We start from the raw sequence: 22,555 nt of genomic DNA, 5'->3' as shown, positions 1-22,555 counted from the left end.
AAATTGGTTCACCCTGGTAGGAATTTTGTCTAGTATAAGTTTCCAATCAAAAGCAAATTCTTGTCAAGATCGAGATCTCGCATAAGATTGGAAGAGGATTATAAGATCGTAAAACATAAAAGCATAGCTAAGATCAGAAGATTCTACCCAATCATATTCTTAAGATCAAAAAAGAGTTGCAAAATCATAAAACGTGATATCATAACAAAAATCATAAGATCCTACTAAAATGAAAAAATAATACTATATATTTAAAGTATTTTACATGGTAGTTAGGTTGACAAATGTATTAATAGGAAAATGACCCTCTTTCATATTCTTTGCCTGACTTTAGAGACACATTTATTTTACGACTTGGTTTATCATAGTCCCATTATTTAAAACAAACCCTACAGCCGAGATGATTAAACTTCATGATTTTAAAAGGCATGTATTCATTCACCACCACCAAACAATAATTGTTGTGCCTATCCTGTCATCCTTTCGGACTTGTAATGATAGTGGCCGTCAAACAATAATTGTTGTGCCTATCTTGTCAGTTGTCATCCTTTTGGACTTGTAATGGTAGTGGCCGGAAACGGCCGATCATGGTCGATATTAGCCAAGATCACGTAAAATCATCGATTTTACGGTTTTTCACAATTTGGCTACAACACACAATTTTACTTAAAATTGAGATCGTTGAGGGTGCGTGAGATCGCAAAATTGTAAGATTTTAAGATCTAGATCGAGATAGAGAGGAACTACCATAGCATAATCGCATATGCCTGTATGTATGTGGCAAAATATCTTTTAAAGTTGAAAACCGAACACAAACCATCCAAAGTCTAGAAAGAGTCAAACAATTTAACAGAAATTGTTCTCACAAACTAATCAGGACATTACTGTCTCAAACCGCTTTCTCCGGATGTTTTGAAACAGGACAGTTGGTTATGTCCTTGTTCACAGCATACTCCGCAACACACCATCGCCCTCTTCCTCTCCGAAGATCAACCTACAAACTGAGAATAAGATGTCATAGTATTATTTATGTGACATTCTTATCATTTGGTGGCAAATTAACATTCTTTTTAAGGGCTTCACTACTGAAGAAAAACAAAACAAATGCTAAACCATGACCATACAAGGTTTGATGTGTTGCAGACATTTGAAGCCACTCAACTTAAAAAAAAGAAATACAAAGAGTGGTAGGTTACAAGGAAATTCTTATGTTGGTAAAACAAAAAAGAATAAAAATAATTAAAACTCACTTCTTTCGGTACAATTTCCATGGCTGGAGTTTGTACCTCAGAGTTTGTATCATTATAGTTTGATCCTACAACCACAAACTATGGTGGTCATGGTAAAACAAAAATAATAAACGGATTGAAATAATTAAAATCTCGCTGTTATGGTACCGGCTTCTATTGCATGAATTATTTCTTCATCTGCATATGTTACATATCCCAATACCATTTTAGTTTGATCCTGCAATGTACCCACAAATTATGTTGGTAATAGTGAAACAAAAATAATTAAACCATTCAAAAATACAAAAGTTAGCTTGATCTCTCCCAGTTTCTATTTCCGATGACGCACAATTTTTAACACAGTAATGTTTTCTCCATCATATAAGCCACAGAGGACCCCATAAAGAATGTCACCATCATCATTCCTTTGTCTCGAGTCATGGTCAGAGTCCAATGTCTACCGCAACAGTTACCGCATGGTTGTCATCTGACTCGAAATCAGAACTATAAGAATCATCCTCCAACATATCAGCAGACAAGGTTATCTTTTATTCATCAGTAACACAGCCTTCACCACTGTCTTGTTGATCGGAAGGCTCATTCATGAGTTTCAATCTGCAACCATCATGATCATCAGCAACCTCTTTTTGGTTACAACAGAAGAATATTTCAAGCCATGATCAGTCAATTCTGTAACAGTACCAACCATAGGAAAAGCAACTGTTACCAGAGGAACATGCTCAATATTTGAGGAAACTTCCTCACATACTTTCTCAACGTTGACCCCTTCTGCACGAATACAATTTTCCGGTTAACTTATTATATTTTTATTGTTAGTTAATACTGCTGGATACAGACAGGTTTCACAGCAGGATGAGTTCCCTTTGCAGAAACTTGTGTAGAATTCAACACAACTGGCCCTGTCATGGAAGCAGAAGAACTTAATGATATTTGTGGCAACACTTTGCTCAACTGACCTGTAGCAGTACTCTGCTGTTTTGGATCTTTCCTGACTATCCTCGTCCCTTGGTTCCAAAGTGTGCTATAAACAAGTCAAAACCTTTCTTTCAAACTTCAGTAATTATGATTCAATAGCAACAAATCTTCAACAAAAATATTTAAATTGTCGAAAAACTCCTGCACCGAATAAACTATTTGTGAACATTTCTTCCAAAATACTTGCACTATCCAAGTAAAGTAGATCCTAGCCTTAATCTCACTTCAAACAAAGTGGCGGGAACCTGATAAGAAAAACAAGGTTGTGGAAAAAGGGTTTTGCAACTTCGCGAAATAGCGAGAAAGAAATATAAACAAATAAACGAATCTCTTTCTCTCTCTTAAACACACACACTCAAGAAATTAAGGTTTGCAATTTAGGCCAAACTCTAATAAATGAAGATGATAACATGAACACTCAAAAGTTAACCAACAGCAAAATGAAGATGTTAACATGAACATTCAAAAGTTAACCAACAGCAAAAACATAAGGTCAAAATGAAATTGAAATTATCTAAATAATCAAAACTGTAGAAATATGGAATATTTTTATATATTTTGTAAAGAATACATAAGAGGTATTTATAGACTATAAATCTATCTAAATAAGGGAACGGTAATTATTCTCCCTATAAATGCTAATTTAGTCATAATGACCTGTACAGGACAGCAGCTCATAATGAGCTGTATTATGAGCTGTATGATATTCAAATATTCTAATAATAATAATATTGATATTACAACACTCCCCCTCAAGTTGGGGAATGGATATCTATCATCCCCAACTTGCAAGTAAGATCTCGAAACCGCTCCAAGGGAAGTCCTTTGGTGAGCACATCAGCTAACTGAAGTCCTGATGGAACATACTGTGTAGAAATAAGACCACTATCCAATTTCTCTTTGATGAAGTGTCGGTCTATCTCTATATGCTTTGTTCTGTCGTGTTGGACTGGATTGTGAGCAATACTAATGGCAGACTTATTATCGCAGAAAAGTCTCATAGGAGCTTCATACTTTATTTTCAAGTCATCTAGAATGATCTTCATCCACAACAATTCACATACTCCTTGAGCCATGGCTCTAAACTCTGCCTCTGCACTTGATCTGGCAACTACATTCTGTTTCTTGCTCCTCCATGTCACTAAATTTCCACCTAGAAACATACAATATCCAGTGGTGGATCTCCTGTCAACAACCGACCCTGCATAATCTGCATCAGTATAAACCTCCATAGACAACTGCTCACTTTTCTTGAACAATAGTCCTCTTCCTGGGCTCATCTTTAGATACTGCAAGATTCTATCCACTGCCTGTAAGTGTCTCTCCTGAGGGTCATGCATGAATTGACTGACAACACTAACTGGATAAGCTATGTCAGGCCTGGTGTGAGATAGATAAATGAGTTTTCCCACAAGTCTCTGGTATTGAGCTTTATCAACCCTTGGGCTTTCCTCATCACTCCCAATCTTGTGGTTTTGCTCTATAGGCACTCTGGTGGGTTTACAACCCAACTTGCCAGTCTCTTTGAGAAGGTCAAGGACATATTTTCTCTGACAAATGAAAATGCCTTGTTTTGAGTATGCTACCTCCATACCTAGGAAATATTTCAACTTTCCAAGGTCTTTCATTTCGAACTGAGCTGCCAACTCCTTCCTCAAGTTCTTCTTCTCAAATTCATCATTACCTGCTATGATCATATCGTCTACGTAGACTAACAAAAGAGTGAGTTTACCATTTTGAGCATGCTTTATAAAGAGAGTATGATCACCTTGGCTTTGTTTATAACCCAATGACACCATTACATGAGTGAGCCTTCCAAACCAAGCCCGAGGTGATTGCTTGAGCCCATATATGGCCTTCTTTAACCTGCAAACCTTATTACTTCCTGAAGTAGGGTCGTATCCGGGTGGGATCTCCATATACACCTCTTCCTCCAAATCTCCATGCAAGAAAGCATTTTTCACATCAAACTGTTGCAACTCCCAATCAAAGTGAGCTGCCAAGGAAAGAATGATTCTTACCGTGTTCATTTTTGCTACTGGAGCAAAGGTCTCTTCATAATCAATTCCATAGGTCTGGGTGTATCCCTTTGCAACTAGCCTCGCCTTATATCTGTCGAGTGTGCCGTCGGATCGGTATTTTACCGTATATATCCACCTACAGCCTACTGGCCTCTTGTCATTTGGCTTCTCAATAATCTCCCAAGTCCCATTTTTCTCTAGTGCATGCATCTCTTCATTCATGGCTCGAATCCAGTTCTTATCCTTCAATGCTTCTTGTACTGATGCAGGAACTCTAATAGAGTCAATAGCTGAAATAAAACTCTGATGCTGCACAGAAAGCTTTTCAGTAGACACAAAATGAGATATAGGGTATTTGGTACAAGACCTTTTTTCTTTTCTCAAAGCAATAGGTAGGTCATCAAGGTTTGGCTCACAAAAATTACTAGGCTCAGGGTTAGGAACACTTACCTCAGGTTCAGACGATTGGACTTGTTGGGGCAGAACGGGTTTACCTTTCCACCTTTTTCGCTGGAACTGTAACTTGTATTTGTCAACATTATTTTGCACCGGTATTGGTACATCACCACCTTCTTCATTAGGCATCAAGGGCTCATGTATTACAGGAAGAACAGACAACTCAGGAGACGGCTCTGGGTCCTGCATTAGAGGAATAACTGGAAGGACAGACAACTCAGGAGACGGCTCTGGGTCCTGCATTAGAGGAGTAACTGGAAGGGCAGACAACTCAGGAAACGGCTCTGGGTCCTGCATTAGAGGAATAACTGGAAGGACAGACAACTCTGAAGACTCGGCTTCTGGATTATTCTCCCCCTGAAGCTGAGGACTAGGATAAAAAGACTCAGATTCCTGAAAAGTAACATCCATGGATATATAGACACGACGACTAGGAGGATGATAACACTTGTACCCTTTCTTATTTGAAGCATATCCCATGAAGATACATTTAATAGCTCGAGGATCTAACTTACCCCGATGAGAACCATGAACATGGACAAAGGCAGAACAACCAAATACACGATTCTGAAGACTTGACATAATGGGCACGGACGGATAAAATCGAGTCAGGACCTGCACAGGACTAACACCAGATAACACCCTAGAAGGTAACCTATTGATTAAATAAGCAGAGGTCAAGACAGCTTCCCCCCAATAAAATTTAGGAACATTCATTTGAAAGCGTAATGCTCGGGTGATTTCAAGAAGATGACGATTTTTCCTTTCAGCAACCCCATTTTGTTGTGGAGTGTCAACACAAGTCAACTCATGAACAACACCATTAGTTTTGAGAAAATTGTGAAGATTTTGGTTTACATACTCCTTACCATTATCTGACCGTAACCTTTTAATAGGTTTCCCAAACTGTGTTTTAACCATTTGAAAAAAGTTAACAAACAATTGACATACTTCAGACTTATCTTTCATAAGAAAAACCCATGTAACCCGAGTACAGTCATCAATAAAAGTAACATACCATTTTGCACCAGAAATATTGGAAATGGATGAAGGCCCCCATACATCAGAATGGACAAGATCAAAGGGTTCGACACTCCTAGTATCACTAGGGGAATAGGTTGCTCGATGGGATTTGGCAAACTGACACACATCACAATGAAAGGAATCAGCCGACACTTTGGTAAATAAGTGAGGGAATAAAGACCTGAGCATGCGGAAAGGAGGATGTCCAAGACGCCTGTGTTGGAGCCATATTTGAGTATTTGCCCATGACTCTGAACCAGCCTGATGACACTTGCTTTCCTTATGAGGTAGACAATATAACCCGTTCTGTTCCTCAGCAATTCCAATCGTCTTCCCTGTGGCAAGGTCCTGAAAAACACAATGAGAATGAAAAAAGGTCACAACACAGTTCAAGTCTTTAGTGAGTTTATGGATGGACAAAAGATTGTTAGAAAGCTTAGGGACATGAAGCACATGATTTAGATGGAGAGATGGGCTTAGGCGAATGTTACCAGATCCGACAATCGGGGTTTGGGACCCATTTGCAACGGTAATATGGCGTTTATTAGGTAAAGGTGAATAAGAAGAGAGATATGACATATATGGAGTCATGTGATCGGTTGCACCAGAGTCAATAATCCAGATATCTTTAGAACAAGAGGCATTTAAAGCTAAGAAGCTAGAGTTCTTACCAGTCATGGTCAGAGAACTAGTGTTAAAGAACTTACTTAAGGAGTCCATAAAGAGAAACAAACCGTCTCGAGCCCGGAGAGGATTGAGATCTACTATTAGGAGAGGATTGAAGGGCTGCCAACGAGAAACACCAACAAAGCTGACAACCAAACAATCAAAGGCTGCAAACAGCAAGAAACAAAGGTACAGCAATGAAGGCTGTCCTGAAAAACAGAGGTACAACAATGAAGGCTGTCCTGAAAAACAGCAATGAAGGTGAAACAGTTCGGATCTGCACCGGCGGTTGAGCGGTGCACGACGGCTACAAAGTCACCGAGTTCACTAGGGTTCCAAGAGAAAGGGAACCTCAAAAAAAAAAAAAGGACCGTAATAAGAACGGCTAGTGTTTTGAGCGCGGAAGCAGAGCCCCTAGAATCGGGTGCTCTGATACCATGTAGAAATATGGAATATTTTTATATATTTTGTAAAGAATACATAAGAGGTATTTATAGACTATAAATCTATCTAAATAAGGGAACGGTAATTATTCTCCCTATAAATGCTAATTTAGTCATAATGACCTGTACAGGACAGCAGCTCATAATGAGCTGTATTATGAGCTGTATGATATTCAAATATTCTAATAATAATAATATTGATATTACAACAAAAACTTCTTCAAGAACAAGTAGGAGCTGAGACAAATGCTAGATTCATGATAGAAACAGAGAGAAAATGAGGGAAAAGTAGATCCATTGCATTCTTGTATTTCAGTAATGAATTGTTAGTTACAACATTTGAGATATTAGTGTTTATATACTTACTCTAGTATTAGTTGAGATTGTGCTGACTCAGCACAGTCAGTTACAGCAATAAGGCCTTGTTTGGTACTACTCTATTATCTACTCTATTACAGGCCACGGACTACTACGACTTCTTTGATGCAAGACACAAGCATCTACTAATCATTCATAGTTTCAGAAAAACATGAACAATGAAAACGAAAAAATAGCTAACCTAGTCAATTGTCATGTCATTTTCCTATAAACCACCCAGCAACCATTCCTTGAAGAAGTCTCTTTGCCCCAACAATTCCCACTATTTTACCAAAAGCGCACGAACAATGGTATCAAAAGTTATATAGTTAGGAGGGCAATTATTGTTTACCATTTTATAAAGTAAGGTCTCTGCTTCATCTAAAAAACCCTCTTTACAAAGCCCATTGATCATAATGTTATATGTTCGGATATTTGGTTGACACTCTTTAGCAGACAGAAGGTGAAAAATCTCTTTTGCATACTTTAGTCTTCCACTTTTGCAAAGGCCATCAAGAAGTATATTATAAGTGCGTATGTTAGGCAAAATCCCAATTTCAATAATGTGCTGAAATAATCCAAGTGCCTTGTCAAGTTTTCCATGTTTGAAATAATCATCTAATAATGTATTGTAAGTGATTATATCAGCAGGTTGACCGCTTGCACGCATGGCCTCAACCAAATCCCACTCGTACAATGTTCTTCCAGATTTCGACAAACCATCAAGAAGACAATTATAAGTTACAGTATCAGGAACTAAATTCTTCTTATGCATTTCCATTAACAGCATCATAGCTTCATCCACCATCTTAACCTTACAATATCCATTAATCAAAGTACAATAACTAATAACATTAGGCAAACAACCTCTTTCAACCATCTTATCAAACACCCGTTTCGCCTCATCCACACCACCACACAAACAATAACCATTCATCAAAGCATTATAACTAACAACATCCGGATTCCAAGCTCTTTTAATCATCACAGCAACCACATTACGAGCTTCCGTAACCAAACCCACTTTACACAAACCATCAATCAATATATTAAAAGTATACACATCCGGGTAGATTTTCCTTCGCACAGCCATTTCATCGAGCAACTCAGCTGCAGCACGAAACCGACCAACAGAACACAAACCATGAATAACAGAATTATAACTGTAAATATCAAGACCAATACCATTAGCAACCATCTCAGAACATAAACCACAAGCCTCATCTACAAGTCCTTGTTTACAAAAACCATCAATAACAGTATTATACATAATCAAATTAGGGTAAACCCTAATCTTCTTCATCTTAGGAAACATCTCTATAGCAGTTTTTGTTTTTCCTATTTTACACAAACCATTGATTATTGTCCCGTAACAAACCTCATCAAACCTAAACCCTCTGGAAACAGAATCATCCAGCAAACTAAGCGCCTCCAAAACCCTACCTTTCAAGCACAAGCCTTTCATCAAAGTAGTAAGCATTTTCACATCTAACTCAAAACCCCTCTTGATGAGTTTTCCAACAACCGAAAAAGCAAAACCCATTTGACCCAGTTGAGAAAAACCGTTGATCAATATACTCATAGTGATAAGCGAGGGTTTGATGGCTGTATTTAATTCGAGCTTGGAGTACAGCGAAACGACGGTGGTGTAGCGTTTGAGTTTGGCTATTGTTGTTAAGAGCTTGTTGAATTCTTGAATGGGAGGTGGGTGGCGGAGGGAGAGGAAATGGTTGAAAGATGAAACGGCATCGTGGAAGGTTGGGAGTTTGTGGAGCTTTTTGCGATGGGTGCGAGCGAAGAAGGTTGTGTAAGGGTAGAGAAGGAGGAAGGTTGTGGATGAGGAAGAGGATGAAGTGCGGAGGGATGTGAAGAGAATGGTGGTTGCATAGATTGGATTCAGCATGATGAGAAGGTTTCAGTGGAAATTGAAATTTGAAAATTGTTGCATTAGATACCAAATAAGTATGTTGTGGAAGATCAAAGTGCCGCGTAGGTATGTGTTTGGTTTCAAATGACAGGTGTGACGTGTCTCATACGATCAATGTTTTAATTTTAAAACCCTAAAAAAATTGTTTGAGAATAATTTTGGACGAAATTTAATTTAAAATAACCAAATTTTCCAAAAAAAATATCTCAATAATCTATTGGTACATGCACCTAATTTTACACTACAACGTCATGGTCTGACCTCCGACGCATGCAGTGTTGTCATACCAATTTTGTTGACACATAGCAGCATGCGCCATCTTCACCCTTGGCGCATGCATGCTATATTTTGTATGCACCTTATTATTTTATTCTTGAGCCAAGCAAGATTCATTAATCAAACTAATGACATGATTGATATATCTATAAGTTAGTTTAACTCATTCAACCTCTCTTTTTTCATTAAAGTTGTATGTATCCGGATCTAACTTTTGTTCACCCATCAAACAAAACTTTTGGGTCCATATCTTGCATTGTTACAAATTCTGATCTAATTAAAGAGCCGTACACAAATAAGATATGATATGTTGAAAGCACCATCTACTATGGCACCATTGTTGCAGCTCTTCATCCTTGCTTCTTCATCTTCATTGAGCTTCTGAGACTTCCGGTAAGTACACATTGTTTGGCATCCTTGCATTTTGCATATGTGTGAAAACTCCCTCGTGACGGTGAAGAAAAATGATTTTGGGACGAGAAGAATAAATTTAGCTGAAAATATGAATTAGACCTAGTGACGATGGTATGAAGACATTGGCAAAATTTTGTTTGGCTGAGTTTCTCTATACATCATGAATGTTTGAGCCTAGTAGTTTCTCCTCCTCTCTTGGAACTTCTGCGAGTTGAACACTGGCCCGAGTAATCTTGTTCCATTCATTTTCAACCCTAAAAAACACCCATTGGAAACGCCGGAACATCTCCAACAGAGTGATACCGAATACTGTCAGATAGTTATGGCGCAGATGAGCAGATAACTTGTAAGTCCACGAACCACGCAAAACAAGGTTGCTTCCAATTACCCAAAAGTATACCTATAAGTTGTAAGTTGTAACTCGTGAATTGGATTTGTCATTGTCAAATCAAATTAAAATATGTTGCAGTACGATGCATTGATCAGATTATTACCCAATGTCGTCCATAAAACAAGTTGGAAACTAGACTTGGTTTGGTGAACTTAAATATGCGTGAAAAGCCGCTGTAAGAAAATGAAATGAAAAAAAAAAATCAATACAAAGCAAAATCTGGGTGAATACTTGTATCTGTACAAAATTGCAGAGTGCGTTTGTTATAATAAACCTGAAAGGGAAAGATGATAGATTTGGTACCTTAAATCCCAATCTCTGGTTATATCCCAGTAAAATGAATAGAGTGAATTAATGACACTTGAGAGAAGCCACAGCGGCCGATAAAGGGTTGTCCATTTCTCAGGTAAGACATGATATTTAAGGGCCGATAGAAAAATTACCGGGACTGCTGTCGAATATTTCAAAGCTGGGAAACAAGTGCAAATGGAGTTAGCATACTAGAAAAGCAAGCAATTGTGTGCTCACAAGTTTACTACCATTGTTTAAAATAAGACAAAAAGAAAAACATTTGTGTGCCTGAAGTGTTAAAGAATGTATGAACAATAGATTAGACAACACTGCACAAGTAATGCTGAACATCATAAAGGGATCTTACACGTTAAGGACCAATCTAGCCCACTAGTTTTAGAGCGGTTATTTGGTCCTTAACTTGTGTGGAGGATTTTGGTATCCGAATGTAAGCCCCCATTCATAAAAAGTAACTAAAACAGCAGTTAATACGCATAAATTAATTTTTTAGTTTGGTGGACAAAATATTCTCTCAAGCCATATGACGGACAAAATATACCAGGGAACTGTATACAAAACTTATCAAGAGGTTGGTGGATAGTCATAAATTTTATTATTATTATTATTAGGGCACACGCATTACTCTATGTTTTAGATGTCTAATCCTGAGTATGAGGAGACATATGTTAAGATCATATATCCTAAGTACAAGGAGACGTGTTGAGATCCCATATCGTCTAGAGGCAAGACTAAATTAGTCCTTATAAGATGTAGGCAATACATTCCTCGCCTCTTTGATATGGCTTTTGGGATTGGGATACACCTAAAGCTCAAACTCTTAATAGGCCACGCATATTGTCTATTTTAAAAATGTTCAGTCCTAGACATGAAGGTGTGTGTTAAGATCTCAATTACCAGGTCACCCATATTTGGTCACACTTCATGTGTTCAGTACTGTGCATAACAGGGTCAGTTGAGATCCCACATCAACTACAGATATGGACAAATTTGTATGTAAGGTTTGGTAAATATTGACCTAGCTTTAGGGTGATTTAGGCCTAAAGTCCAAAATCTAAGAACATTCAAATAGAAACTAAATTTTGACAAAAATGAAAACTTAATTCTAGCCCAAGAAAGACATGTTTACATTTTTAGGAGATCGGAGGAAAGTTGCCAACAATTACCATTCAAGAGACAATTTTTTTCTTTGGTATCTTTGTATTGGCGAAGACATTGCAATAGACGCCACAAATAAGGAAGAACAAGAACTATTGGAATTGCAATTGAGTGACTACCACATACTGAATCAGCTTCAAGCCAAGCAATTGTAGCAACCTGCATATTATAGAAAATGAAAATATTTTATGTGAGTCCCTATTATGAACACATAAGGAAGGAAATACAAAAATTTGAACAGGCAACCAATGAAAAAGAATGGAAAAGAGTTTTGATGTATCTGTAGTGTATTACCAAGAAAATTTGGCATTTTTTATTTAACCATACCTGTTTGTTTACCATTCTACAAACCGATCGCTCCAAATCTGAAAACACCTGGATGAAATGAGCAGTTAGGAGCCACAACTAGAAGGAGGAAACGATTACTAACACAAAAAATATCAGTTGTAAATTTTTTCATAAAAAAAAAAAAAAAGACTAGAGCAGTAAGGTGACTATCAAAATATACAAATTTCTTAGCACTTAGAAATTGATATTTCCGAATTGAATAGAAAATTAGATCAATGAATGTACATTAAGTTATATGATGTACCTTTGCCATGGAGGTGAAAATATCTGCCAAGAAAAAGTCAGGAAACGAAATTGGCTGTATGAAGAAAAGAACCATTATTTGTGAGCCAAATGATAAGCTTTACGCAATCCATGAGAAAATCAATTAACAAACTGATAGAAACCAACTGATATAGAACAAGAAATAGGGAAACTCTCTTTGGTTACAGAATAATATTGCAGAACTTCGAGGGTCTGCACCTCCCAATTCCCAAATGCCAAAATGGCCCTTTTCCCTATCTTTCCCTATTTATTCTAAACTTAAACTCACAGCATTAATAAAACTTAATTGTCCCTAATAATATAATAATTTTCCACTAATCAATCCTAATAATAATTAATAATTGTTGTTTAAAAAGATAACTGTCAGTAAATGAAAATTCTAACACAAACCTACAGAATCTAATGAAATAAACTACACCTAAAATATCAACACCGTTAAACCAAACTAGTGGCTCTCAAATTACTAACTTTGCACATTCACATCAATAAACTTAAAGGAAGCTAATGGAGATGTTGTATTTGCTTATCAAAAGTAACCAAATGTGTATAAACACTGAAAATTCGATATCTGGCATGATAGTCAAGAATCTTGCCTGCAAAGGGAAAGCTATCCGCAATATTGTCCTCAAAAAGAAGTACCGAGAGGATAAATAGAATATATCGAAGGGAAAGATCAAGAGCATTGCAACAAATATGTAGAGAAGCACCTGCAATATGTAAACATTAGATGATTAGAATGCATGATAGACAAAATATTACAGAAAGAATCCATTTGCTGGTATATAAGAAAATTTTAATTCCATCATTCTTAAACAATTAATCTAACGCCAGCTTCTACATGATAGCATAAATAAGAAGCCCTCCGATGCCAACTCATAGAATGAAATTATATCTACATGTTATATTTATATATCAAAAGGAAAAAAATGTATATCAAAAAAGTCAATGGAGGAAAAAACGGAGCAGATACTGAACTGGTTGAGATGCAGCCAATGATACTTCCCCATGAGAATAGAGATAGAGATAAGAAGTCATGCTAGTAGGGACAAGGATTGTCATCCAAGTGCTACACTGAAAATAACACAAGATTTGAAGTTAGTATAAAAGCGTGCATGTGGTTTATGCTCTAAATCAACGGTATTGGCAAGATCAATCATCAAACCATGTCGTTGACACAACATTCAAAGTTCTCACTATTTTTTATTTCCCTTTTATTTGAATTCCCGCAACTTCAACAAGTATTTTGATTACCAATATATTTTAGAGAACCAGATACAGACAACTCCATGATCGAAATATCAATTGTCAAAATCGAGAATCAAGAAAAAGATTGAACACTTTTGCACTTAGCAATGAATAATGTTTTGTAAAAAAAAACTAAGGCAGGGAACTCGACTACCTTCCATATCTCTTTGTGAGTAAGGTGATTTAGATCAATATCAAAAATCTTGGGATAGCTTATATTGGACTGTAGAAATACCCACACATTCACTCCCCAAAGCCAGACCATAATAGTCTGTAAAAGTAACAGCAAATATCATCAAGTGAAGTTTTCAAAAAAACTACGTTCAACATAAACAGTAAAATGAACCCCCAACTCACCACAAGTAGGAGAGGATTGTAATACAAAAAAGCCTCGTATAAAAACAGATCTCTCAAATTTGCATCCATTCTCATGACAGAATCCCAACCAATCTGATGCAAGAGCATAAATAAGTTAATAGTAAAGACAAAGAAATGTTACGGAACTTTCTCAATGATGCATATCATTAAGTGAAAAGACAAGCTTTGACCTTACAGCAAGTAAGTCCCCATATCAGAAAGAGTGTCACCTGAAAAAGAAGAAAAAAATGAGAGCGTGCAAGAGGTTCATAAACACTATGAGTTTAAAAATTAACCGATAAATCAAATAGGCATATCTAATAGTTCTACAAATTAAAAAAAATTCAATCTGGACAACCAATTTATTTTCCAGAAGAAAATTAAATTAAATTGAGTCTATATAATATCACCAAGGATCATCGTATAACACAAACATTGCAACAAATGACAAGCTTGCCAATAAAACATGCAGCACAACAGTATTCTTATGCAGATTGCACATGATAGACTAACAGACCTTGAACCTCCATAGAAAAGTAGGAGATGGCACGGCATTTTGAATGGGTGAAATCATATTCTTCATTGTATCAGACAATACTATTTTACTGTAGGACGTTTGGGTCTTCTTCTGCAAAACAAAACAAAAAAAATAAGTCAAAAAGTGTGTTCAGACTTCACACTATAAGGAAAGGACAACAATATTTTGGGAGCACTATAAGGAAAGGAACACAATATTTTTGGAGTAAAGCACAGTTAAAGTTCTCCACAGAAAGAATATGCAATTCTATTTTGTTTGTTTAGAGTTCAAACTGAACTGCTTTAAATTTGCTTCAAAAGTTTCATAATTTCTTGCTTATAGCTCATTAGCACCTATGTCAATTGTCAAAACGCAATTCATCCCATTGTCAATCCTGGCACAGATAGGTACAAGGCATGCATGGAATCTCAGTATAAATCATTTTGTGATCGGCTGTATTTAAGCTTCTACGGTTAAATTAAATTCAGGAAGTCTCCATTGGCCTTTGTCTGTTGCTAACGGTATGTCTTTAACATCCATCTATGCAGTATCTGCACTAGGGTAGCAATGCACCTTAACACTACTGATTTACTACTTGTCATAAAAATTACAGCATTTATCCAACCAGAAACCTCCAATTCAGTAGAGTAATAAATTTCGCACATACTAACTAGGGTATTTTGATGTCCTTGAACTCATGGAAATGATAACCCTCGGCTTCCAAGGAAATAATATACAAATCCAAGCATTCCACATGAAAAGCTCAAAATTTAAGCATCCACAACAATTGAAGCAAATTCATTTCTTCAATAAATCATTAAAAATTAAAAATAACCAAAATCAAAATATTAAAAGTCAAACACTTGGTATGCAAAGAAATACTAATTCTAATAGGAACAAATCTATTCAAAGCTCTTGGACAAATTCCAAAACTCAATAATAAAAAAATTCAAACCCAGACAAACAAACAGAGCCATAACAGACACTGTAAATCAATCCCATCAAATAACACAAGGACATAATCAGGGCCAAAAAACCCATCAAAATCCAAAATTGACAATGACCCATCATTCACAGAAACCTAATATCACTGAAATCTCAATCATCAATTTCTGGGTTGAAGCACAACAATACAAAAAAAGGAACCGAATCAGATCAATTACCTGTTGTTGGTGTTGTCAGAGTGAGTCCGATCTGAGAGAAGAACAATATGAACCTTTTTCCGACCGCAACATGACAAAAAGGAACAATGCTGCGTAAATCTCAAAGAATATTGTTTAGTGGCGTTGTTGGCATTGGGATTTAGAGGAAAAGGAAAGGAAAAAGCGTGGAAGTGGCAGTGTTGACAGTTTACCCGCTAATATGTGCATGTGTTACCAATAGATTCATTCATACTCAGTTCTGAAATGTGAATTCTAAGGTAACACAAGAGATAGGAAGGTTTGCAATTTGATTGAACAAGGACGAGGAATCGTAACTGTAACTCTACTCGTCTCAACTTTTCAACGCTTTTGTTCTTTTAAGCTGAAAATGAAAAACAATATTATTTTTAAGTAAAATAAACGATATTATAATAAGAGTTTTTTTATTTATTTAAGTGTTACAATTATCGAATCTTATATGTCACATATCTAAAATTTAAAAAAAAAAAAAAAAAAACTCTTTTCATTCCTTATTTGTTTATGAGATGAAGGGGTTCAAAAGAAAAAAAAAAAAAAAAAAAAGTAAAAAGACAATTTCTCGATACATTTTATAGGTCTCTCATGCACTATTGAATAGACTAAAATGTCATTTTATAGGTCTCTCATGCACTATTGAATAGACTAAAATGTCATCAAGTTTTGCGTAGATGCATCTACGTAAGTAATTTTAAAAAAAAAAAAATGGTTTTGACTGTAGATGCATCTACAGAAACTTAAAACATAGTGAAATTTGGGATTTTTCCAATTAATTGGGAATATTTCAAAATTATTTCTCAAATAATTGGGAAAATCACAAATTTCACTATGTTTTAACACTTTCATAGATCATGTACGAAAAAAAACAAATTTTTTGAAAAAAATGGTGCTTCTGGAAGATATCTACGAAAGTATGGGACATAATTGAAATTTTGTGAGATGTGTAAGAGATCTATGGGGTGCATTAACAAATTACGAAAAAATAACTACAAAATACTATCCATAAAGGTATTTAACCCAAAAGAATCATTAACCAAAATCGATTTCAAATATGCTGGAGCTTCTTCATATAGAGATGGTGACAGGTAGGGTTGAATGTGGGTTTAACACTATCCAAACCTGCATCCGAAATCACCACCCGAACCTAAAGGATAGTCTGGTGGTAAAATAACGCTCACGCTCACATCCGTTGGGTTTGAACCCAAACCCAAACCCACAGTAAAATACATAAAATATATTTTTCCTACAACTTTTCAGAATATATATCTTATCCACTACCATACGTCAGATAGCCCTCTAGTAGGTGGCACCATCGTTCTTGAGGATGAAAGGCATGACATTGAAGTAGTAGTTGTCATGATTTGACATGAAGGCTATTTTGGGTGCATCAAGAGGATCCGTATGAATCTGGTTGCAACCTGAATATGCATCCATGAAGCTTAACGTGTGGTATCCTGATGATCCATCAATGAGCTGATCAATGCCTAGTAGAGGATATGGATCTTTAAATCAAACGACGTTTGGATTTGTGAAGTCCACACACATACGTCATCTCCTGTTGGCTTTTCGCACTATAACCACATTGGCCAGTCATGTGGGGTATTTTATTTAAGTGATGAATCCGACATTAGATAGTTTTTCTACCTCTTCATCAATGACGGTCCTCTTCTCCTCACCTAGTTTGTACCTTCTCTGCGCTACTGGCTTAACGGGGGGATGAATGGCAAGGCAATGACTTACCTTATTTATGTCTATGCCTGGAATGTTTGAGGGAGTCCAAGAGAACAAATCGACATTCTTTCTGCGTTGATCGCCTAGTTCTCCTTCATCCTCTATAGACAAGGAAATGCATATCTTCGTGACCTAATGGGCGTGAGGACCTATATGGACTTCCTTCAAATCTTTTGTGGTTGCGAGCCTTTCTGTTTCGCGAGCCTAAGGTGCTTGTGAGAAATCCAGGGGATATTACATTCGTTGCAAACACTTGCCTTGCGTATTTACTTTGTGCGGCTCTTGCGGTCCCTCTCCTAGTGATGACTAAGGAGTCATCGTCTTGAGGGTTGATGTCGAGGGTGTCCTCCTTGGAGAAAATGATGTTAACCCTATTTCACCTAAGGTGCTTATGGGAAAGTCAGTGGATATTACATTCGGTGCAAACACTTGCACTACGTATTTACTTTGGGCGGCTCTAAAGGTCCCTCTCCTTGTGGTACCTCCGACAATGGTGTTTGTATCGTGATGTAGGATCATGTCGGACATCTTCAAAAGGAAGATGGAAGTGGTTTGAGTGAAGAGGGCATAGGTTAGTTTTACTAGGACCCCACAGTCGGTGCCACTACACTCTTCAAAAGGTGTGTGCATTCCTTCTACAAGGACAAGAAGACTCAAAGGCCTTAGTAGATTTACAATATTGTATGGTGATTAGGGCTTGTCCACGATGGCGAGCAGGCATATACACTGCTGTTTTGAGGTAGTTTAGGAGTCCTGCTCATGTCAAGTGAAAGACTATACAAATGACCGGTGGTGCTTGGGAACAAGCGTATAGTTACAAGACAGTTTAAGGTGTAAGAATGATCTCTCCTCTTCCCTTGGGGGGGAAAGTATTTATATAGGCCCTTTAGACCTAAGGCTTCCCTTAGGTCATTGTCCACTCAATCAATGGTGGATCATTGAATCCCTATTTTCAAAGGGGCGTGAGTCACTTAATGGTCATGACTTCCTCCCTGTTCAAAAAACGTCTTATCTCATGCTTTCTACGTTTGGGCGATGAAAAAACAATGGGGCGAGGCGGTGCCTCTCTTTGGGCGATATTCCATCGTTTCCTCTTCTAAGATGTAATACCAAGTTAAATATACTTAAACAAATAAACTTAATTGCCTAAATTAATCAATGTTGTAATATTTTCTTAAAAAATATTTTAATACCAGTGAGTTATGAAATACTCTCATAATTTTAGATTATACAACATTTTAACGGTATGATATTAGTTAAAATATAAAATTTATTATATATAAAAAAGGAAGTTGTAAAATTATTTATAAAAATATTTTATTCAAAAAGTAAAAGAAATAGTAGTTAAATTTCTATGGAATTAAAAATTTAAATAGATGATAATTTTAAAATAATTTTTATATGCTTTTTTTATCCAAATTATCCAAACTGTCCAATCAGTCAATAATTTATTCAATGGCATAAATTAATTTTTAAACATTTTTTAAATCCAAATACAATATATATTAATTACAATGATTTAATTTTTCAATGTTATTAAATAAATATTTCATTCAGTAAACTTGTACTCCCGATCATTAAAAAAACAAAAACTAACATGCCTTTGTTGGGGAAGTAGTGTGTTTGTTTGCTTTTCTACTTGATTTAAAATATGACCCAACTACTTACATCCTCCCCTTCTCATCCTTTTTCTATTTCCATTCAATTCATTCATATGAGTATCTTTTACGGTTTTAACTTTTAACAAACACACGTTTATTAAATTTATTTATACATAGTAATATTAGTTATGCATTTTCCTCGTCTTTTGTGTCTTTCTCTTACTCTCTTTCTCTCTTTCTCTTATATATATGATTATGTATATCATACAAGGTTTTAAATTAAGACTTTTTTATTTTATTTTATCTTTTATTAATATATCTTCTATTTCTATAAAAGTTTTAAATAAATAGTCATTATTAAAAAATTATATTAGTGATGAGTATGAGTAAAATATTATAATTAATTTTTAAAAAATTGTGTATAATATAATGTTCATATTTAATCATTTTAATACCCCTTAAAATATAAATAAATTAGTAATTATATTAATCACTAAAAATTTAATACTTAAAAAAAATTAATAAACAATGCACAATTTATCACTATCAAATAAAAAGATAAGACTTGTTTTTCAACTTATCATTTGAACAAATTTTCAAAAAAAAAAAAACTTTAGAGATTTTAAAGATTTTTTTTTAATTACCCATCCGTCTGTCTTTTATTTAAAATGTTAAAATTTACTCCACATTGATTTTTTTATTTTAAATTTTAAACAAAATAGTATTTCAAAATTTTTTAAATAAATAAATCGTCCCTATCTCCTTTCAAGCAAATCAAATGTGAAATGTGGAAAAACATATAAAAAAATATTTTGAATTTTGGTAAAATGCAATAACGGAAAATAGTTTTAGGAAAAAATCCACGGACAAATTATCTGCGTGGGATGAAATAATCCATAAGATGAAGCCAAAGTATGTTAGATAAAAAAATATAAAGTTGATTTGGATTTTTGAATCCACTATCCGCTCTACCCACTTTGCCAACGAAAATTCAAAATGGATGCAGGCAGGGCCGGCCCAATCAATCTGGGGGCCCTGTTTTAAATTTTAAAAAATAGACAAAAAAAATTAAAATATATACAGAAATTTTGAAAAGATTTTGGAAGTTTTGAAAAAAAACATGATTTTACACCTACATTTAAAAATCAGGTGTAAATGTTTTTGAAAGTAATTATTTATACCTGTATTTAAGAAAATAGATGTAAAATGTATTGTATTTATAATTAAAAAAAATAAATGGGCCCCCTAAATTTTGGGGCCCAGAGCTACAGCTCTTGCTGCGCCCCCTAAAGGCCGGTCCTGGATGCAGGTTGACCGTCAAGACCTTAAATTTGTTTAATAAAAATGTTAAGTACAGAAAGTAATAGATCTCTGCTAAAATTATGTTATAAATTATACTTGAAAAGTATTTAATAAATTAATATTTTATTTCATTTTTGTTTTGTGGGATGAAAAACTACATGGTTCGCATCCAAGTGATAACTGCAAATATTTTCATGCTTATATTTTTTTTAAATAAAAAAGCAACACTTCAATCCATCCATTTCAACCTTTATATTTTAGATTTTAACATTCATATAATGTTTAATGGGTGTGATTTTTCATTCTAATTTACAAACAACTCAATAGTAATATTTCTACAACAATAATGATTTACCGATTCGTAGAAATTTACATTATAAATATGTAGAATTAGATATAGACACTCAATCTGGAAAAAAATTCCCTTTGACTGCTAAGATTGATTCGCAACACATCAAATTCAAACTAATCATAATATGCCACAACAACCGTTGACTTGGCAACCACCGATTGTTGGGTGGTTCAAATGCTATGTTGATGCTGATTTTAATGCTCGAAGAGGTACACTAATTAGGGGTTGATGTGTAGATTAACTTGTTCCCTTTATAATTGCAGCTACTTCGTGGGACTTTAGTACTCAATCTTTACCAGAAGTAAAAATTATGGCTCTTAAAGCAGCAGTTCAGGGAACTATAGTTTTGAATATGCAAAATATTATTTTCGAAAGTGATTCTTAACCGGTGGTTCAAGCTCTCCTGCCCAAGTATAGGGTAGCTCTGAGTTTTGTTTAATTATTCTTTCCTTACTACAATTGTTATAGTTTTATCCTAGCTTTGAGGTTAAGATTATAAAACACCAAGCAAATTATGTTGTCCTATGCCCACTCGTTAGCAAAAGAAGGCCAATTCTTAGTCTAGAGTAGTACTTGATTGCTCAGTATATTTAACTTCATATGATTAATGGTATGAGTTAAGACTCAGTATATTGAACTTCAAATGATTAATGGTATGAGTTAAGTTTTTTTTTTTTTTTGTAGAAAAGAATTGTTTTAAAAAATAAGTGAAAAATCTAATTAAAATGTAAAAAATAAAGCCTATTAATTCAGTAAAAAAATACCAAAAAAATTGAAGAAAAAAATCACCGCACGTCTGTCCGTCACTTTAACGGGGAGAACCAGAAGATCAAACCCGTTCTTATTTAGCGGGATTTAGGCGAGGCTGGCAGTTTGATTTGACACCCCTTATTATACAGGTGCGTGTAGTGGCATAATGAATGTGTGAGACAGGAAGGTGTTGAGTTGGTTTACATTATTTTTAGTTTAAAGATAGGTAAGTATCTAGGTGAAGTCTAAGGTGAGGGCTCAATTAAATCCCTCACCGATGAAGCTTAAAAATAATACCGTCTGATTTAATCGATGGTCTCAAATTTATAAAACTAAATATGAAAACATATGCATATCTCACATGTAATTATATATCACTTCTATTTCAAAAACAATATGTCACTTCTATCTCTGCATTTCATAAAAAATATAAGGTGAATCAAAGACAAATTTACTGTGATTAATAAAAATTGTATCATATCTTCATTAAATTACCCATCAAATGTTCTATTAAATTCTTTAAACCTCAAATCTAGAAACTTCACCTATGATAAATGAGTGAAAAGTTTGAAAAGAAATTATTTGAGGCTAGCACTTAAAAAAAAAACCTTTTTCATTTTGTTTTAGAATTTAATTTAGAAGGAGAATCACTACTAGTGGAAGCAAAACAGAGCAGTGAGAAAATATACACGAAATCAAATTCTAGGTTAATGATTGAATGTAATAGCAGTAAGTGGTTAAGTAGATAAGAGTTTCATAAATTGAAGATGGTTTCATGAATATCTTGCTCTTGTTAGATTTGTTTGTAAAATTGTTAACCTGTAATTTCTGACAAACAACCGCTAGTCCCTGTAACACCCCAATTCTACCCAAACATTTAGGCAAGAAAATATCATAGTATTAAAATTTCATACAACACAATTAGGATGTTACACTAAGTAACCAAACAAACACCTAGAAAACAAACGGACATCAGCGATGCCAAAAGCATACAACACCTGCTAATAAAATGATACATAACACACGGAAGATATGAACATATATATATATATATATATATATATATATATATATATATATATATATATATATATATATATATATATATATATATATATATATATATATATATATATACGTATAGCTCTCACTCTCAAGGAGGAGTTTTCCAAAATAAAGTGTTTACAATACACAACGGCACGTTATCACATATACATATTCAAAAGAGTCGTATACAAATAAAT

At 35.0% G+C, this 22,555-nt stretch overlaps 2 protein-coding genes and 1 long non-coding RNA gene across 5 annotated transcripts; all 3 read right to left on the bottom strand.

Moving 5' to 3' along the window:
- Positions 1–281: 281 nt before the first annotated feature.
- On the bottom strand, positions 282–1,468 carry LOC131609590 (uncharacterized). Its single transcript, XR_009286259.1, has 3 exons — positions 1,398–1,468; positions 1,251–1,315; positions 282–1,001 (listed from the first exon to the last, which is right to left on the bottom strand). It is a non-coding gene; the product is annotated as an uncharacterized LOC131609590 (long non-coding RNA).
- A 928-nt stretch (positions 1,469–2,396) lies between these two features.
- On the bottom strand, positions 2,397–9,410 carry LOC131609588 (pentatricopeptide repeat-containing protein At1g62930, chloroplastic-like). 2 transcript variants are annotated; one of them, XR_009286258.1, is made up of 2 exons: positions 7,394–9,410; positions 2,397–2,470 (listed from the first exon to the last, which is right to left on the bottom strand). XR_009286258.1 is itself a non-coding variant. In XM_058881315.1 (1 exon), the coding sequence occupies exon 1, from the start codon at positions 9,092–9,094 to the stop codon at positions 7,475–7,477; it is 1,620 nt and encodes a 539-aa protein (XP_058737298.1). In that variant the 5' UTR covers positions 9,095–9,410; the 3' UTR covers positions 7,113–7,474. The 2 variants fall into 2 exon arrangements, 1 of the variants encoding a protein (XP_058737298.1); XM_058881315.1 differs by lacking the exon at positions 2,397–2,470 and having other exon boundaries at positions 7,113–9,410.
- A 137-nt stretch (positions 9,411–9,547) lies between these two features.
- On the bottom strand, positions 9,548–15,903 carry LOC131609589 (uncharacterized). 2 transcript variants are annotated; one of them, XM_058881316.1, is made up of 14 exons: positions 15,752–15,903; positions 15,561–15,649; positions 14,398–14,508; positions 14,072–14,110; positions 13,881–13,973; positions 13,678–13,794; positions 13,254–13,349; positions 12,872–12,985; positions 12,259–12,312; positions 11,994–12,041; positions 11,675–11,825; positions 10,503–10,668; positions 10,303–10,372; positions 9,548–10,208 (listed from the first exon to the last, which is right to left on the bottom strand). In XM_058881316.1, exons 3-14 carry the CDS (start codon positions 14,461–14,463, stop codon positions 9,960–9,962), a joined length of 1,263 nt encoding a protein of 420 aa, XP_058737299.1. In that variant the 5' UTR covers positions 14,464–14,508; positions 15,561–15,649; positions 15,752–15,903; the 3' UTR covers positions 9,548–9,959. The 2 variants fall into 2 exon arrangements, with proteins under 2 accessions (XP_058737299.1, XP_058737300.1); XM_058881317.1 differs by having other exon boundaries at positions 14,077–14,110.
- Positions 15,904–22,555: the final 6,652 nt, after the last annotated feature.

The sequence above is a fragment of the Vicia villosa genome, linkage group LG6 (assembly GCF_029867415.1).
Source record: "Vicia villosa cultivar HV-30 ecotype Madison, WI linkage group LG6, Vvil1.0, whole genome shotgun sequence".
Classification (NCBI taxonomy): domain Eukaryota; kingdom Viridiplantae; phylum Streptophyta; class Magnoliopsida; order Fabales; family Fabaceae; genus Vicia; species Vicia villosa.
The sequence above is the reverse complement of the archived record's forward strand: the minus strand, read 5'-3'. Positions and strand labels throughout refer to the sequence as shown.